At 36.7% G+C, this 20,910-nt stretch overlaps 1 protein-coding gene across 1 annotated transcript in view; it reads right to left on the bottom strand.

The window, feature by feature from the left end:
• The window catches only part of MYOZ2 (myozenin 2), a 39,352-nt gene extending 18,982 nt beyond the window's left edge, over positions 1-20,370 (bottom strand). Inside the window, exons 1-3 of the mRNA XM_021684461.1 lie at positions 20,325-20,370; positions 19,677-19,765; positions 2,671-2,840 (exon numbers count right to left, since the gene is read on the bottom strand). Coding sequence (XP_021540136.1) covers positions 2,671-2,840; positions 19,677-19,752 — 246 coding nt within the window. The 5' untranslated portion in view covers positions 19,753-19,765; positions 20,325-20,370. The remainder of the gene's footprint in view (positions 1-2,670; positions 2,841-19,676; positions 19,766-20,324) is intronic.
• Positions 20,371-20,910: the final 540 nt, after the last annotated feature.

The following is a 20,910-nucleotide window of genomic DNA, read 5'->3' on the forward strand; positions in this document are numbered from 1 at the left end:
TTCAATAAATATTTGCCAAAAGTATAAATAAATGAGTGGAAATAGATCTGAACCTAATATTGTTTTAAAAATTCCTATCATATTAACAAGGCTTGCTCCATGTTGCAATCTAGTGCCTTGATAAAGCAAATATATCATTATATAATGTGGCTCACTATTTTCCTCAATGATTTATTATACAGGTCATTTTTAGAATAAACACAGATCTTTAAAGAGGGCACTTTAAAGAACATTTGAGTCCATTTTCTTATTTTCTAAATGAGAAAACAGGTCCAGGAAAGCAAAGAAACTTTTAAATTGACTCCAAATTGCATGGCTTGTGGAACAGCTGGGACGGAACCCTGGTCTTCTGGTTTCCAGCCCAGTTTCCTTTGATTACACCATGATAAGTGTCAGTACCAAGAATTCTAGAATTCTGAGAGCTGGGTTTCAATCTTCCTTATTATAGTGTTACTTAAGACAAATTAATATACTTCCGTGAACACTACTTTCCTCATTTCTAAAGAGAGAATAGATTTCATCAGACGTCACAGTATGTTATGTAACTCAATGACATACTAGTTCATTGAATACATTATTATTGTTTATTGCTGTAAGTTAACTTATCAACATTTAATTATTTATTTCAATATGCCTGTTTTGGACCATTTTATTTATTTAGTGTTCAACTTTCTAGGAGTATTGAAAAACTATCAAGGCATATTCTTACATTTTATGTATAATCAGAACATTTGGCCACAGGTTAGTGACAATAATCTGAGATACTGGTGATGAGGGAATATGTCGTGTTCATAAGGACATTTAAAAACTCATTGTCCCGGGCACCTGGGTGGCTCAGTTGGTTAAGCGACTGCCTTCGGCTCAGGTCATGATCCTGGAGTCCCGGGATCGAGTCCCGCATCGGGCTCCCTGCTCGGCAGGGAGTCTGCTTCTCCCTCTCCCGCTCCCCCCTCTTGTGCTCTTTCTCTCTCTCACTCTCTCTCTCAAATAAATAAATAAAATCTTTAAAAAAAAAAAAAACTCATTGTCCCTTCCACCAGAACTGTAGTTAAAGCATAGACTTAGAGATATTAAGTATAAGTTATGAAAACTGGATTTATTCATCTATTCAGATGTCTAGACTTGTAGATGACTTCTCAAAGAATTTCCTTAAGCCATCTTATTTTATACTACTCCTTAAAGCTGTTGTTATTATTAAAAGAATATGATTATGTAATTAGATTTCATCAGCTGGGATAGGGATTATTTTAGGCTCACATTGTATTAGCTACAGACATTTTTTAATAACTAGATATTAGACATAATTATAGAGTACCATAACATTATATCTATCCATGACTTCAAGCGAAAAATCATCCCTCACAATGTCTAACTGAATTCATAGTTATAACTAAACTTTATCTATGGATGTTGAAGGAGGCTTATTAATGTGAAAAAGAAATTATTTCATTTAAGTTGTCCCCTCATATTTATTGTTAACCAGAGAAACAGATATTTTGAATGACTAACATTTTTGTGTTTGTAGGTGTGGTTGTCGGTTCTATTTTTAGTAATTATGATAAAAGAGCTTAGTGAAACTAGTCTGTTTGTTGTAAAGAAGTGAGATGTCCATTCAAAACAACTTATTAGTGATGGAAGCTGGCAAATGTTTGGGCTCAAATTCACAAGTAAACTTACAGACTTCCCATAGCTTTAGGAAGAAACCCTCAGTAAATAAAACTGAAATTTATTGTAGTCTCCACCACCTCTTCAAATTTAGAACCAGTGCTTTGTTCCTTTTTGATTCTTCATGCCTGGTATTTTATTTTATTTTTTTTTAAAGATTTTATTTATTTATTTGAGAGAGAGAGACTGAGAAAGAGAGAGCATGAAAGGGGGGAGGGTCGGAAGGAGAAGCAGACTCCCTGCTGAGCGGGGAGCCTGATGCGGGACTCGATCCAGGGACTCCAGGATCATGACCTGAGCCGAAGGCAGTTGCTTAACCAACTGAGCCACCCAGGCGCCCTGGTATTTTATTTTTAAAGCCAATCCCCCAAAGCTAGCTGTTTTCTATTATGAACTTTTTCCTCGACAATCTCTCTATGTGACAGTTTAAAAGAACATAGTATTAATGCAATATGTAAAATATGATGTAATTAATTTGTTCATTTGTTTATTAACTTTCAGCTGAGGAAAACTTTTGTCTAAAGAGTTTTGTCCACCTTGGTTTTGTTGTTAATAGGAATCAGACTTCCCTACATGATGTGGCGTAAATGCTTTGAGTGAGAGAAGCTCAACTATGTCTGTAGTTCTCAGGCACGTTTCAGTGCCAGGATGTATTCAGCCAATAAAATGCGTACACTCACTTTGTGGAGTGCTGTGTGCTTTGGAAGTGTTTCCATCCCAAACATTTAACTAGTAGAGATAAAACCATGGAAACTTTTAGTTCCACCAATCTCCACTCCCTCTCCCTCCTTTTAGCAGAGCACACCAACTTTTCAGTGCCATATATAATACTTCCTTTGTTTATTCATCTAAGCTATTTATTATCATTTAAAAAAATCTAACAGAATCAACAGAAAAAATACGTTGAATAAATATGTAGAATACTTGTTTGGGAATCTAGTGATACATATACACTTAGAAATGCTACCTGTTTATTTAGATACCACATAACCAAGTCATACCTACATTTATTTGTGCTTTAGTTTCATACTGGAAATTTTCAAATGTATATTTATCAGATCTTCTTTGTCGCATCTTAAATAGTCTGGCGCCACGGTTACTGAGATGGGATAATTCTTCCAACATGATGTCTCTGGGGATACTGACTTTTTTGCCCAGGTGCATGCCATCTACATCTGTAAAACAACATTCATGTGCATGAAAACCTCAAGGTAAGCATTTTTAAATGCTTTGCTAAATTCCATAATTTATTGCCTGCTATATGCTAGTGTAGTGGGTAAGACAAAGACAACTTACTCAGACTTTGGCTTGAATACTAGTGCCCTTACTTTCTAACTCTTGATTATAGATATGTTACTTGTTTATCTAAAGTTCAGATAATACCTACTGAATATGCTTGATATGAGGATTAAATAAAATGCTTCATATAAATCACTTAGCTATGGTACCTGGCACATAGGTATGAGGGGCACCTGGGTGGCTCAGTCATTGAGAGTCTGCCTTCGGCTCAGGTCATGATCCCAGGGTCCTGGGATCGAGCCCTGCATCGGGCTCCCTGCTCCACGGGGAGCCTGCTTCTCCCTCTCCCTCTCCCACTCCCCCTGCTTGTGTTCCCTCTCTCGCTGTGTCTCTGTCAAATAAATAAATAAAATCTTAAAAAAAAAAAAGAAAGAGTGAATGAAAGTTAGCTAATAACACTATTAGTATAATTTAGTGTTTCCAAATTTAATGAGTTTTCAAACAGCACCGCTTATAGTTGTTTTAATAAGTTCTGTTTGGCATCCCACATTTTTATGTGTGTTTCAGCTATCCCTGTTGCTTGAGTGCCTACCCTTCCATCCATGTCACTCCATTTCCTTATCTCTGTCAAAATACCATTCATTCTGCAGCCACCACCAGGAGCCTAGTATAAAGTAGGCAGGTGGTAAGTACTGAATGAACAAATCCTTCCCAATTCAGCTTAATGCTATTTCTGTGAATCCCTTCACTAAATCTCTGTTCATAATTATTCATGCCTTTTTCTTTCTTTCTTTTTTTAAGATTTTATTTATTTATTTGACGGAGCAAGAGAGAGAAAGAGAGCACAAGCAGGGGGAGTGGAAGAGGGAGAAGCAGGCTCCCTGCTAAGCAGGGAGCCTGATGAGGGACTTGATCCCAGGACCCTGGGATCATGACCTGAGCTGAAGGCAGTTGCTTAATCAACGGAGCTACCCAGGTGCCCCTATTCATGCCTTTTTCATATCTCCATAGCACTGAACCACAATTACTTGATTACATTTTACTTAGTTGATGGTTTGTATTTTTTTTATGTTTTAGTCTTTGTGTCCCCCATGCCTTAAATAGAGAAGATGTCCAGTAAATGACTGTTATTTTCTATTTTTAGTACTGAAGGACTTTTTTTTTTTTTAAGATTTTATTTATTGATTTGACAGAGAGAGATAGTGAGAGCAGGAACACAAGCAGGGGGAGTGGGAGAGGGAGAAGCAGGCTTCCCGCTGAGCAGGGAGCCCGATGTGTGGCTCGATCCCAGGACCCTGGGATCATGACCCAAGCCGAAGGCAGACACTTAACGACTGAGCCACCCAGGCGCCCCTGAAGGACTTTTTTAAAGTTGAAAAGAGATGAAACTCTTCTATTTTCTCCATTAATCAGGAATATATTTCTGTGTAACCCACAGAATTCTCTTGCCATTGTAGACTGCTAGTAAATCACAGGAAGAAAAATTGGGCCATTAGTAAAATAAATAATTAATTATTCTGATTGACTAGGGCAACATTCTTTGATGATGTGACAAATTAACCCTAATAATTAAGCTTTTGGAAGTGTTAGGGATGAAATAACAGAATTACTTGAATTTTCTCCTTATTTTGTTTTGGAAAAAAATCAATTAGTCTACATATTTTGATGTTATGTGGAGAGAAGCTCCACTAATCATAAAAATTGCCTGCATTTCTACTTCTACCTGACAGTGGTGAGGTAGCACTATTCTCCCCCGGCTGAAGCAGTGTCAGACCAATATAGATGAAAAAGAAGGCTTAAATAAGAGCAAGAGTCTTGGAACATAATTGGAACATTTCCAAGCTCAAATAAAAAATCTTTTCATACCAGGAAACAGGAAGATCTCAAACCCAGTGAAAAAAAAGACAGATGTCAACATGAGATGACTGAGATATTATAATTACATAACCAAGATTTCAAAGCAGCCATGATAAAAATGGCTGCTCAATGGACAGAGACAGCAGAATAGAGGGGAGAATGGGAAAAAAAATCTGTGAACTGGGTGACAGAATAATAGAAATCACCCAATAAGAAAAACTAAGGAAAAAATAAACTGAAAAAAAGATGAAGAAAGCCTTAGGGATTAATGGGACTAGAACAAAAGATAGAGTATTTGTGTCACTTAAGTCCCAGGAGAGGAGAAGGAAGTGGGGCTGGAAAAGTACTCAAAGAAATAATGGTTGGGGGGCGCCTGGGTGGCTCAGTCAGTGAAGCAGTTGTTAAGCATCTGCCTTCGGCTCAGGTCATGATCCTGGAGTCCCAGGATTGAGCCCTGCATCAGGCTACCTGCTTGGCGGGGAGTCTGCTTCTCCTTCTGACCCTCCCCTCTCTCATACTCTCTCTCACTCTCTCTCAAATAAATAAAATCTTAAAAAAAATAATAATAATGCTTAAAAACTCCCCGAATTAGGCAAGAAAGATAAATTTATAGAGTCAAGAAACTAAGAGTGTCTTATACAAGATAAATCTGTAGAACTTCACAAAATATATTATAAACTTCTAAAAATTAAAGATGAAAAACCTTGAAAGCAGCCAGAGAAAAATGACAACTTACCTATAGGGAGAGAAAACAAAAATGAGAATGACAGTGAATTTATCACCAGAAACCATGAAAACCAGGAGAAAGTGGCACAGAGTTACTGAAAGAAAAAAACTGTCAACCCATAATCTGATACCCAGTGAAAATATCCTTTAGAAATGAAGGAGAATTTAAGACATCTTCAGATGAAGGGAAACTAGGAGAATTTGTTTCCTAGAGGCCTATCCTAAAACAATGGTTCAGGCAGCTATAACAAAATACCAAAGACCAGTGGCTTCTAAACAACAGAAATTTATTTCTCACAGTTCTGGAGGCTGGAAGTCTGAGATCTAGGTGACAGCATGGTTGGGGTTCTGGTGAAAGCCCCCTTCTGGGTTGCAGATTGCAGATTTCTTGCTGTGTTCTCACATGGTGGAAGGGACAAGATAGCTCTCTTGGACCTCTTTCATAAGGGCATTAATCTCTTTCATGAGGACTCCACTGTCATGACCTAATCATCTCCAAAGATTCCATCTCTTAATACCATCACAGGGGCATTAGGATTTCAGTATATGAATTTGGTGGGGACACAAACAATCAGACCATAGCAAAAAGCTAAGGGAAGTCCTTTAAACAAGAGGGAAACAATAAAATATGGAGCAAAGAAAGAATACAGTGAGCAACAGTGTGGGTAAATACAATAAGCTTCCCTTCTCCTCTTGAGTTTTCTAAATTATGTTTGATGTTAGAAGCAAAAACTATAACACTCTCTGATATAATTATAAATGTGTGTAAAAGAAATAGTTAAGACAATTATATTGCAAACAGAGGAGGATAAAGGGACATGAAGGTAGGTAAGTTTTCTATACTTCACTTGAATTGATAAAGTGATGACATCTGTAGACTTTGATAAGTTATGCCTATGTAATGTAATTCTTTTTTTTTTTTTTAAGATTTTATTTATTTATTTGACAGAGAGAGAGAGACAGCGAGAGCGGGAACACAAGCGGGGGAGTGGGAGAGGGAGAAGCAGGCCTCTCACAGAGCAGGGAGCCCTATGCGGGGCTTGATCCCAGGACCCTGGGATCATGACCTGAGCCAAAGGCAGAGCCCAATGACTGAGCCACCCAGGCGTCCCACATATGTAATGTAATTCTTAGAGCAACTCCCAAAAAAGCTATTACAGATGGACTTGAAATCACTATAGATAAATAGAAATGGAAATCTTAAAAATGTTCAAGTAAACCATAGAAAAATAGGAAAAAGAAAACAGAAATAAAAAACAGAAGCAACAAACAAAACAAAAAAAAATAAAATGGTAGAGTTAAGCCCTAAAACATCAATAATCACATTAAATATGAGTGCTCTAAATATATCAATTAAAAGACAAAGATTGCAGATTGGATTAAAAAACATGATCCAGCTGTATGCTGTGAGTTGAACAATAGAGGCAAGTTGAAAGTAACAGGATGGATGGCCACCTAGGTGGCTCAGTCAGTTAAGCATCTGACTCTTGATTTTGGCTCAGGTCATGATCTCAGGGTCATGAGATTGGGCCCTGTGTTAGGCTCTGTGCTCAGCGGAGAGTCTGCTTGAGATTCTCTCTTGCCTTCTCCCTCTGCCCCTCCCCTCACTTGCACACATGCACTCTCTCTCTCTCTCTCAAATAAATAAATAAATCTTAAAAAAAAAAAAAAAAGAAAGAAACTAACAGGATGGAAAAAGATATATCAAGGAAATATTAATCAAAGATCAGGAGTGGTCATATTAATATCAAATAAAGTGGATTTCAGAGCAAAGACAATTACCAGAGACAGAAAAAACATTATATAATGATTAAAATATCAATCCACCAAGAAGACCTAGAAATTCTAAATGTGTATGCACCAAACCACAACAGCAACAACAAAAAGAATTAAAGAACAGAAAGGAGAAATAGACAAATCCACAGTTATAGTTGGAGACTTCAACATCCCTCTCTCAACAAAGGATAGAACAACAGACAGAAAATCAGCAAGATATAAAAGGACTCAATAATACCATTAACCAGGAAGATCTAACTGACATTTATAGAATTAGATTCTACTGAACAACAATAGAATGCACATTCTTTTCAAGTGCTCATGGAACATATACCAAGGTAGACCATATCCTGGGCCATAAAATAAACCTTAACAAATTTAAAAGAGTTAAAATTGTACAGAATATGATTTCTGTTTACAATGGAATCACATTAGAAATCAGTAACAGATAATAGGAAAATCTCTAAATATTTGGAAACTTAACAACATACTTCTAAATAATCCATGGGTCAAAGAGGAAGTCTCAAGGGAAATAAAAAAAAATCATTGATCTGGGAATGAAAATGAAAATAAAGCATGTCAAAATTTATGGGACACAGTTAATGCAGTGCTGAGAGGGACATTTATAGCACTAAATGCATACATTAAAAAAATAAAAAGTCTTAAATGAATAATCTAAGCTTCTACCTTAAAAACCTAGAAAAAGGGGGCACCTGGGTAGCTCAGTCAGTTAAGTGTCAGACTCTTGGTTTCAGCACAGATCATGACCCTAGATCAAGTCCTGAGGGGGACTCTGCCTTGAGCATGGAGCCTGCTTAAGATTCTCTCTCTCCCTCTTCCTCTGCCCTTCATCACCCACTTGCTGGCTTGCACACATGTACGCATGTGTTATCTCTCTTTCTCAAAAGAAAAAACAAAACCCTAGAAAAAGAAGAGCAAAATAAACCCAAAGCAGGCAGAAGGAAGGAAATAACAAAGATAACAGCTGAAATAAAAAACCAGTTAAGCATGGAGTTGAGTTTTGAAAGATAAATAGAATTGACAAATCTCTAACTAGACTGACACAGACAAAAATATAAAAGACACAAATTACCAATGTTAGGAACAAAAGAAGGAACTACAGGAACTACACACATTGTAGATAGCAAATGGATAGTAAGAGAATACTATGAACAATTGTATACATAAATTCACATAAATTTGAAAACTTAAAAAAAAATTCACCAATTTTTTAAAAGCACGAAGTATCATATCTCACCAATATGAAGTAGAGAAGTTGATTAATCCTATAAATATAAAGCAATCAAATTTATAATTTTAAAATCCCCCCAAAAAGAAATCTTTAGAGCTAGATAATTTCACTGGAGAATTCTACCAAACATTTCAAAAATTAACACCCAATTCATAATCTCTGCCTGAAAATAGAAGATGAGAGAACAGTTCCCAATTTATTTATTAAGCTAATATTACCCTGATGCCAAAACTAAAGACAAGACACAGAAAAGAAAGCTACAGACCAATATTCTCCATGCATATAGAAGCAAAAATCCTTAACAAAATATTAGTAATTAGAATTCAACAATATATAAAAATACTATACTATGAATAAGTGGGGTTTATCCCAGGGATACTGACTGGTTCAATATTCAAAAATCAATATATTCCACAATATTAATAGGCTAGAGAAGAAAAATTACATGATTATACCTTTGGGTTGAGGGCTGGGCAAAACACTATTGAACTTGACACCACAATTCATTAGAGGAAAAACTGATAAATAGGACTTCATCAAAATTAAAAACTTTTGCTCTGAGAAAGACTTTTACAAGGATGAAAAGACAAGCTACAGAGTGGGAAACCGTATTTGACAACAAGCTAGAGTATATAAAGAACTCTCAAAACTCGCCAGTAAAAATGCAAACAATCCAATTAGAACATGGGCCAAAGACATGAAGAGACATTTCACCAAAGAAGAAATACAGATGGCAAATAAGCATACAAAAATGTTCAACATCATCAGTCAATTCAAATTAAGGAAATGCAAATTAAGACCATAATGCGATGTCACTATTAGAATGGCTAAAATGGGGCGCCTGGGTGGCTCAGTTGTTAGGCGTCTGCCTTTGGCTTGGGTCATGATCCCAGGGTCCTGGGATTAAGCCCCGAGTCAGGCTCCCTGCTCCGCTGGAAGCCTGCTTCTCCCTCTCCCTCTCCCCCTGCTTGTGTTCCTTCTCTGGCTGTGTCTCTCTCTGTCAAATAAATAAATAAATAAAATCTTAAAAAAAAATAGAATGGCTAAAATGAAAAATAGTGATAGCTCCTAATGCTGGGGAGGGTGTGGAGAAACTGGATCACTTACATATTGCTGTTGGAAATGTAGAATGATACGGCCACTCTAGAAAGTAACTTAGTAGTTTCTGTTAAAAACCTACCGTAGAACTAACAGTAATACTGGGCATTTATTCCAGTAAAATGAAAGCTCATGTTCACGCAAAAAGCTATGTATAAATATTCATAGCAGCTTTATTCTTAATTAAAAACAAAACAGAAATAATCCAGTTGTACTTCAATGGGTAAATGGTTAACCACACTGTGGTCCATCCATACCATGGTACTCAGCAATAAAAAGGAAAAAACTATTGAAATATACATCTCCTGGACCTATCTCCAGAGAATTACACTGAGTGGAAAAAAGCCAACCCCCAAAGGTTATACACTATGTGTGTGTGTGTATCATTATATAGCATTCTTGAAATGAAAAAATATATAGAGAGAAATAAAGAGCAGAGTTGTAATTGGCAGGAGTCTCTTGACTATTAATAACAATATTCTGGTTGTGATAGTATACTATAGCTTTGCAAGGTATTACCTTGGGGGAAATTAGGAAAGGGATGGGATATCCCATGATGGGATAGCTCTGTATTATTTCTTACAATTGCATATGAACTACAATTATCTCAAAAAAAAAAAAGCTACAAAGCCATAAAAAGATATGAATAATCCTTAAGTGTAAATTGCTAAGTGAAAGAAACTAGTCTGTAAAGGCTACACACTGTATGGTTCCAGCTACGTGGCATTCTGGAAAAGGCAAAACTCTGGAAGACGGTAAAAGAATCAGTGGTTGCCAAGGGCTTGGGGGGAGGTAGTAGGGATAAACAGGTAGAGTACAAGGGATTTCTAGGGCAGTGAGACTATTCCCTATGATACTATAATGGCAGATATATGACATTATGCATTCGTGAAAGCCCATAAAACACTACAACACAAAGAGTGACCTCTAACGTAAACTATGGACTTTAGTTGTTTTTTTTTTTTTTTAAAGATTTTATTTACTTAATTTAGAGAAAGAGAGAGAGAGTGCATGTGCATGAGCAGGGGAGGTACAGAGAGAGTGAGGGAGAGGGAGACAATCTCCAGCAGACTCCACACTGAGTGCAGAGCAGCTCAGGACTTGATCCCAGGACCCCAAGTTCATGACACCAGCCGAAACCAAGAGTTGGTTGCTTAACCAACTGAGCCACTCAGGTGCCCCTGGACTTTAGTGTTTAATAGTGTATCAATATTGGTTCAGCAGCCATAACCAATACATCACACTAAGGCAAGATGTCAGTAATAGAGGAAACTATGTATTGGGAAGAGAAGGGGTATATGGGAACACTCTACTTTCTGCTTAGTTTTTCTGTAAACCTAAAACTGCTCTTAAAAAAGTGTATTATTAAAAAGAAATTAAATTAAAAAATTCATAGCCCCTCCTAATGCAAGTGGAGCAGCTTTGTCTGCTCTCCAGTATGAAAAAAAAAAAAAAAAGCTATGCTTTACAATCCCCAGGGATGGCAGGGATTGCCTACGAAAAAGGAATAGGAGGAAGAGAGCAAAATAAATGAGGGTGTTTTATAACAGTTGCCTGGGATTTGCTTGCCAAACCTGTTGAGTTCTACAGGGAATATTTGCTTTCATCTATTTGAGAGTGTTTGGAATCTTTGTTACTGTGTGCTTGGAACATGGAAGGAGAAGCTAGGTTATTTTTCAACGTATCTATGAATATATACCTCCATATTCTAAAGAGAGTGACAGGGTGGGCTCTTTCAACTTTTTGATCCTTTTTTTAAAGATTTCATTTGTTTATTTGAGAAAGAGAAGGAGAGAAAGAGAGAGAGAGAGCACAAGCTGGGGAAGGGCAGAGGGAGAGGGAGAAGCAGACTCCCCACCAAGCAGGGATCCCCACGTGGGGCTCCATCCCAGGGTCCTGGGATCATGACCTGAGCCGAAGGCAGATGCTTAACCAACTGGGCCACCCAGGTGCCCAACTTTTTGATTCTATAATCAAAATAGCAAGTTCCCTTTAGATACAAAGGATAGAAGAAACAGTATTGCTTATACTTAGTGCAGTTATGGGAAGGGGGAATCTCCTTTAAATGTTTCTCAAAACAATTCAATTAGCAATGAGAGAGAGAGAATGAAATAGTAACACAAAAAGTCAAAATCTACAGATTTTTTTCCATTCAACTTTTCTAGAAATACATATTCTATATAATGTAATATATTACAAATAATGTTTTTAAACACATTTAAGTTTTTCCTGAAAAACCTTTCTAATGGGACATTTTCAGGAAATGAAAAATGCCCCAAAGCAGGCAGCCACTAAAAAACGTGGAGATGACAATCTTCATAGTTATAGAATCTTTCTCCTTACAATGAAGGCTACAAAGATTTTCCATAAAGAAACCAAAACAGAAATGCAATTTTTTTCTTCCTCCCCATTTCTGTTACTGTTTTGAGTCATTACAAACAGTTAAATGAAAATAGAGGTGTTAGAAAAAGGAATAGCATATTATTATATTAATTTCTATATCTTCTAAATTCTAAGCTATAGCATAAGTTTAATTCTGTGACTCCAGACAGAAATTTGAGAAAATGTTTTTATCTCATTTCCTTCTTTTAAAGGCCCTCCGATATTAACTGATTCCACCAATGTTTCTGAAATAACCACATGACTTAAGTAGATTCCATCCTGCTGGTCCCTGTGATTTACAATAATCTTCTGGGGTGTGTTTGACCAGAGTTGATCAGCTTGGTGATTGATTCAGAAACAAGTACAAGACCTGACCCAGGTCAGTGAGAGTGAATATCAGGACTTTTCTCTGTGCATGTTGTGCCAAAGATGCTTTCTTTATCCTGCTGCATGTAAACACGGAAGTATATTGCCCAGGGAACTATTGGCAAGTACTTGGTAGAATGATAGAGCCAGGCTTGGGTTGAAGCTTACCCCAAGGAAATCAAAACAGAGACAGCGAAACCAGAGAATCCTTGGCAGCATACTTGAGTGGCTAGATGAAGCCCTACAAGATCACCTCTGAACTTTTCAGATATATGAGCCATAAATTCCCTTTATTGTTTAAGCTAGTTGGCTTCGGACTTTCTCTTATTTTCAACTAAAAGCATGCAGATATAGTTATTCTCTCCAGATCTTCATCTCACTGATGTAGGTCCAAAAACTATATTAAGATGGGAGTCATAAGGAAGAGTGAGGAAGACCAGCCTAAAAGCCCAGAAGTAGGGGCCTCAAAGAGGAAAGAGAGCAGAGAGCAGAGCTATAACAAAAATGGATATACCGCTGGTCATGGACTCATCTGGTTTCATAAGATACATTCACTCCTTTTTAGCAAAGCACTAGAACCATCACTCAAGCTGCTACAAGGAATAGATGTTCAGTAAGAGCCATGAGGAACTTACCTACTAATCAGCTGGCACAATCTGTTATTACTAGTAAATTTGTATCATAAGAGAGGAGAAATAAGAGAGAAAAAGGAAAAAGGAGAAGGTGCATAAAATAATGGACACTCAACCTCTTTTCTTATTCGTCACACTCCATTCCACTTCCTCTAAGCCTACATTTTCTCCCTCCTACTCCGTGATAGACAGTGAGTTAACTGGCTTTGAGTGGCCATCTGAAAGTATTAAGGACCTCTGGGGCCAGAAATACTAGATGATAAGTCAGCATTAGAGCAAACTTCTACTGGCTCACAAGAGTTGACTGATAAATTTTCAAGAATTCTGTGAGCCAGTAGTTAACTTCAGTAAACACAGCCCTAATTAAACTTAAATTATATAAATTTAATAATTAGAAAAAGTATTTAAAGACAAAGCAATACTCAAAACGTATCACTTTTTAAGTCTTTTTACTGCATTTTGCTATTACCTATGCTTCTAATGTTATTTCTATCTGTTTGTATGTGTATGGTGGAAATACTGTATAACGTATTACTGAACATATTTTCCTAAATCTCCATTCAGTGCCTTCTTGATGGTAGCTTGAAATCGGCCGTGGTGGGTGTATTTATACCATAGAAATTGGCAAACTCCGGAAACCAAGGCATTTCCCCCCGCCCCAAAGAACCAGTTGTTAAGTATTTACTAGCAAGGCACTAGACACAGGAATATGTTAAGTCAACATATTTTGCATAAACAAACAAACAGCAAAAGACATATCTAAATTCTCTAGGATTTTCTTCCCTTCCCTTCCAATAGTTAAATTTATAACTGGAGCAGTAGTTCCAAACCATCTGTGAGGGGAATCTAATGTATGAACACTTTCATTACTTAAACTTACAGAGTGAAGAACACTGTCAACTGAGCACATAGAATCCAAGTCCAGCTGTTCCCTGCCCTTTAGTGCAAACCCCTCTGCAGGGTCTTAACAGTGTTTTTAATCTGGATGCCTGATAAATGATATAACTTATTCAGGATACATATCCTTGCCTTGATGGATTAGAAGGTTGTCTTTGTGGCATTAGATCATCTATTGAAAATAATATTGCTAGGCATACTTTCCTATTGATGTCATTTATAGTGATCCAGAATTTTCCCTTTGTTCTTTAAAGATTTTCTTGATATATTGTATTTGGCTACTATTTCAAGAATCAATGATTATTTATGAACAGTTGAATATCTAATTATAAATTGATACAGACATATAATCTAAGGATCTTGGCCATAATCAAGTTAATTTCCACAAAAAACCCACAATTTTTAATCTACTAGAAATACTCTTCTTCAGTAGTGTCCTCAAACGTTCAATACTTTTGTAGTTAAACTAAGGTTTAAAATCTTACATTAAAAAGTTCAGGGGCGCCTGGGTGGCTCAGTTGGTTAAGCGACTGCCTTCGGCTCAGGTCATGATCCTGGAGTCCCGGGATCGAGTCCCACATCGGGCTCCCTGCTCGGCGGGGAGCCTGCTTCTGCCTCTGACCCTCCCCCCTCTCATGTGCTCTCTCTCATTCTCTCTGTCTCAAATAAATAAATAAAATCTTTAAAAAAAAAAAAAAAAAAAAAAAAGTTCAAATAATTTTTTTGAGTATACTTTCCTTCTACCTTTCATACTGTAGAGCCCCATTGCAATGAGTATTAGAAACCAAATGGAAAATTGCATTTTATTGAGACAATATGTGATCTTTGAAAATGTGATCAGTTCCTTTTTCAAACCTTACATTAATGCATAGTCTTATGAACAAACACTGGACTTAAGTTCCTCCAAAAGGAAACATTCTTTTTTTCACATTTATTTCATACATTAACGTTCTGAAACTTGATCAAATGATTTATGTGTGCACAGGTAGTTTTACACATTTAATGTGAAATTTTGATCCTACCAAAAGTTACATATTTAGTTAGATCAGTGAATCTAATTCATAGTTTGTAAAGATACTCATTTACACATAATTGTAGTAAGACAAAAGATCTTAATTAAAAAAACCCTCTTTTCCCATGATTCCCTGGCAGTTGCAATTCTGGTAGAATGGGCAAAACCAGTGGAGGGGAGTTAACGAAACTGACTTGCTCTACGGTGGTCCTATTGATTTACTTAGAAGCCTGAGGCCAACAATTTTCTTTGTATTGCACAAGTCTCTTCTGCTTGTATACAGATAGTTGGCCTAAGTGGATTGAATAATAGTCCATAAAATATGCTTTATTTCAAAATGTAACATACACATATACATATTACATGAAAGATAATAGTCCAGACTGTCATTTTGAATAATGCCTGAAAAGACTACAGTTGATAATAAGGCCATTAATAATTTTCTTTACATTAAAAAGTTGATTTTGAAATCCATCTGAGATTCTTTAATTTCCTATTTTATATCTCTTTGCTTTGATTTGAGTTCTATAGCTATTTTATAGTTTTCAAAACTTACTATAAAATATTATCATTTAGTAACTGTAATTTTTTAAACATTTAAGAAATGAGATTACCAATATATTGAATTACACAGTTTGGAATTACACAATCATCTAGTACTGTTTATGAAATGCACATGTACAGCATATTAGAGTGAAAAAGACAACAAAGAAACTAGGATGATAGAATAGTATGGTTGGACTTAATACTGTGATTTCTGCTTGGGTAGTGACTAGAATTTATTCTAGCTCTCTGGTGCTACTTTTCTGAAGGACCTTTATAGAAGTTTAGAAACCTATGGCATGCTCAAAAAATCTTATGAATTTACTAATTTCCCAAAAAAGCACACTTTTCTTGGGGTTATGGAGTGCTGATGTGAAAATTTAAACCAAGGAAGACTAATAAACTTGTACACTGAAGCATTAGGTTAAGTTCTTTTTCTCCCCAAACTTTTCATATTTGATCTGTGGTATTTAAGGCCTTCTTGGTGTCCTAATTTTAACATTGATGGCTTGATTAAAACATTATAGTTTAAGATATGCTGATGCAGGAAAAGCAAAAGGGGTCTTCACGTAATCTTCCATCTGAATTTCTAGATTTTATACTCTATACTTTTCAAAGTGCCCTTGCAATTTATGTTAATATTAGCATTGTCTTTGTTATTGGAGAAACTCAGATATGCTGATGTTTGACTGTAGCACACAGCTCAGTAAATTAGAATCATGGAATTTTAGAATTAAATGGATCAGCAAATCCAACCTCCTCATGTTCAGATGAGGCATCTGAGGTCTGGTCTGGAACCCAGGGCTCCTGGTACCATACCAACAACAGCACTCCATTTAGAACCCGGGCTTCCTGTTTTCAAACCACAAAGCTAAACTCTTTTCCTGAAGTCACAAAAACAGGCTGCTCAGTCCTCTTCTGTGTGCTGGGAAAAGCTGTTCACCAGTCATGCAGGGAAAAATTAAAAACATAAACAAAAAACATCCCAAAAAAGCCCTCACAGAGCCCCAGTGAAAAAACTGTAGGGTGACTGAAGCAGCCTTCCGAGGCACTGTGGTCTTCCCTGTTTCTGAAGTTCTTCTAATCTGTCAGTTACATCTGTGTGTAAGACTGGGGGTCAGCGTATGCCCAGTTCTTCTTATGGTTATTTTCATTCCAATTCCTTTTCCCCACCACGTCGGGACAGATGCCAGTGGCTCTCTAGAGCATCACCTGCTTCTATTCTTACTCTCCCTCCTCTTTCTGTCAACTTATCACTCCCTATCATTTTATGCTTCCCTATCTCTCTCCCTCCTCCTGCAGTATTCAAGTCTGGAAGATTTAGTGAGAAGAGGAACAGGATTAATACCGGAGAATATGTACGAATTAGGGGTAAATGGCACAGGGCTGGGGGGCATGAAACTTTGATAAGCCAACTATTCTTGCCCCCACAACTATTCACGCATGGATAATGGCAAAATATTTTTGTATTTTTGCCTGTCTTAGAATAGCACTTGTTAGATGGTAGCAACATGGTTCTCTTACTTCTGTATAAAGCACAGAAGTTTTGTTTCACAGCAGTAACGCCAAGACAATTGCTACCATCAGCTCTATTCCTTCTAATATCGATGATGATCATGATGATGATGATCATGATATAATGATGTAACGATGTGACAGTATAGAGCCTTAGTGTCAGGGGATACTTTCTATTAATTATTTGTTGCGAGTGTGGTATAGTTGCTGCTGGGACATAATCTGACATGACAAACATAGTGGATCTGTAATGAGTAACAGTTTGGGGTGTAGTTAGTAGAAGCTGGAAGTTATCTACATTTTTACTCATTCTATCCAGTTCTATGTATTTTAGTCTAGATGGGTAAGATTTTTCATTAATTCTTGGAGGTTATTTCTCCTTCAGATGGAATGAGTGCTCTGATGTACAACTCTCCTTTTTTGATTCTTACATTTTCCTACCAATTGATCTCAAAGGTTCACCAGCTATAGTGTCTCTACCAAACGACAAGAACTGGAGTGAACTTGCAGTTCATGTTAAAAAACAACCCACTTAGTCAGTTCATTGTCACGTTTCATTCTTCTCCAGGCTAAATGTTTTTGAAAAGTGATATAAAAAATAAAGGAGTTCCAAGTACAAAAGAAAAAAAATCCTGATGCACAAGGAGAGAAGGAGGGCTTTGAAAACATCCTTCTCTGTTCAATTTTATAAGGGAAAATCCAACCCAAGTTTGATTTACTAAGTGTTATAATTAAGATCAAAACAGTTGCATGCTCTATCTTAAATTATCCAGATTTTTGCTGCTGTGAAGTATTCGAAAGTTTGGAGGTTTATTCCCGAAAAGGTTTCTTTGCAGTCTGTCTCATCTCAGCATCCATGACACTTCCCTAGCTCTGGATCTCTAGACACCATGTCATACACAAATAGTAAAGTTCCATATAAGATGTCAGAGGAAATAAGAGAGGGAAATTATTTAAGCTGTTTCATAAAGTACTACAGCTATTTTATCTCAGATGAGTTAAGAAAGTCTGCGATCATCCTGCATTATCTGGATACTTGACCTCCAAACACAGGCAGAGCATGTGACTCCCCTTAAGGGGGCTGGAAATCTACCCATGACTTGGGAGGGAGGCTTCAGCAGACTTTACATGGCCAGGACCTACTGGTGGTAAGATAATAGTTTGGAGGGTTTTTTTCCCCTTGAGATAGAATTGTGTTTTTTCTTTATGTTTCATAAACACAAAATTTACATTATAAGAAAAAGAAAAAGATATTCTTACCCTTGAAGGTCTATGTCAGGACTAACATAGAGTAGAATCCAACACATGATTTAAACTGGGAATACATTAAATGGATCAATTGATTAATGATTAGAATGCAATTAGAAAATAACTTATCTCAAGTCCAGTTTTAAGGTAAATAATTTATTCTCAAACTCAAGTGTTCATCCAGTTTTTCCTTGTTGATCAGGAAAACTATAAAAACAATTTCAAGTAAACTACCTGAACCAGGAACTATAAAGAAGCATAAAAATTTAAAAGAAGTGTGAATTTTTGAATTTTGGACCCGTACAAGTTTAGTTCTGGAATCTGATTCAGAATTATTCTCACTTTATTCCAAGCTAGTCTGACATCATAGTAAAACATGGAAACTAAGTTGAATCCAGTATGCTAATTTTATATTCCAGAAAATAGAAAATGAAACTTAAAAACAGGACTCTTTAGATATGACTACATTATGGAGAGTATCTGAAACAATCTTTGACTGGTTCTATGCAGTGTGCTTTATGGAAGGTGAAATATGAAAACACTATACTTACCCCTGTTCCTGGCTGCCCCCACCAGATCTCATGCCTCTAGGTCTCAATAGTGTTCAGGTGAAAGGTTACATTCCTTGTCAATGGAGGGGAAATAAGGAGGCATTCTGAAAACTCCACAGATATATCTGGAATGGCTCAAATCAGCCCTTAAAAGCATCTGGATATTCTACCCATTCACTTTTAAAATTGATGCTATCCTTCGCTCATAAAGTTTCCTTTATAACAATCAAATGCAATTTATAAATCATTGCTTTCTAGAGGTATTTGCTGGAACTTAAGGAAAAGGAGAATGGAATATCATCTTGCATCTAATTTATATTAAATTTTTTGAGTCATATGCTTTGAGACTACATAAACTTTGTATTTCCCTAGACATCATAAATAAAAGTAGATTTCTATTGAAAATATCTTAGTAAACCAATTACCAAATATGAAGACTGGTTTCGGGGTTAAAGAAATTCATAATCTGAATTCCAACTTAACAGTTTTTGTACAAAAAAGATGATAGAATATATTTTTAATGTTTTATGTAATATATAAGGTAAAAGAAAGCAAGATATGCCATGTGGGTTGGACCATGAAGACAAGTATGAGACCTGTCCAAAAAAAGGAATTGAGAGTGATATTAACTTATAATGTGAAATGTGAAAGGCAAGCCAAGCAGAATGTACATCAGCTGTCAGATTGCTTCATTCCTTTAGAGCAGTTGTTCATCTGAAAATAGCTTTCAGATGAGAAAGGATGACTACAAAAGGATTAGTTACCATAGGCTTTTCTACACCCCCTAGAGCTCAGGTTTGTTATGACAGAATAGCAAGAATTTAAAGGAAGTAAACTATAGAATATTAAATATCATCAGGAAGGATCTTTGTTAATGCTGAGCTAGAGTAATGCTAAAAAAGGATTTTCACTGATACCATTTCCATGGATTTCCTTCATGATGGCTGATGCTTGCTGTTTTCTCTGCTTCACCATGGTATTATGTGAAAGCATGGTCTTTTGTTCCCTGTGGAAAATAAAGGAACGTTATTGAGACAATGTGAAGAACTCATCTGGAGTATTTTATAATCATCCTTTTGAAAGAGAGCATCTTCATTCTTTATTAGGAATTTATTATTGTTTCTACTGAGTGACTTTAATATGCCTTATCTATCTTGTGACAGAGCATGTTATTCATTGACAGGCAATATCACAGTGAACAGAAGATAATACTCAGAGTTTCAGTCCCAGTCTTATCTATACACTTGTACAATGGTCCCCAGGCAAGGAGAAACAATGAGAGAGCTGCCTCCTCTCCCCTCCCTCTTTCTTTTCCACAGTTTATTTTAATCTGTCATCGTTTCCTTACTGGCCTTCATTTGTACCAGCATCACGGTACATCAGTTCCAGCAAACTGTAAGAATGAAGAAAGGACACTAGATTAAACCAGAACTCTTTGGTGGTGGCATTTTAATATTAGCATCAACAGCTGCCCTTTAAAGCAAAGAAGGCCCATTTATGGGTCATAACTCTGAACCTCCTTGGACAACTGACTAATAAAACATTTTAGGAAACAATATACTCACCTTGCTCTTAGGCTGTGCTTTGCAGCAGGGATGAGTCCCAATTTGTGGAGGAAAGAGTGGAGATGGAATATGGATGGCACTTGGGCCCGATGGTTTTTATCCCTGAGCCTGGGACGGCATGGTCCCTAGCTCTGACTCAAACTGGGGACTGAGCCTTTCTGAAGAGACTGGCATCCAGCTGACATCAACTGACTATATATAGCACCAAATACTTCAGCTACTCATATCTTCCTGGCGAAAGGGAGGAACAGAGAAAGATTAGGTTCTCTCCATTGTGTTTCTAGTTTGTGAGATGGTTGAAGGAACATACAGAAAGTTTTTATGGAGCACCTGCTCTTTGAGGAGATAGTAGCCAAAAGGGATTTTTAAAACTTGTTAAGATGTAGATCTTATGCTGCATCTTCTTGACGTGGCAAGAGACACGTACATGAATTAGAATGATAGATCATTAACCATTACAATGAAAGTATTGGTAATAATATCTATGGAGTTTCAAGAATGAAGAAAGCAATGTTGGGTTAACCAGTAGAACCATTCCTTAAGCAGGAGTGAGAATTATGCTAGGTCCAGAAAAATGGGTAATATT

The sequence above is a fragment of the Neomonachus schauinslandi genome, chromosome 2, assembly GCF_002201575.2.
Source record: "Neomonachus schauinslandi chromosome 2, ASM220157v2, whole genome shotgun sequence".
In the NCBI taxonomy this organism is placed as follows: Eukaryota; Metazoa; Chordata; class Mammalia; order Carnivora; family Phocidae; genus Neomonachus; species Neomonachus schauinslandi.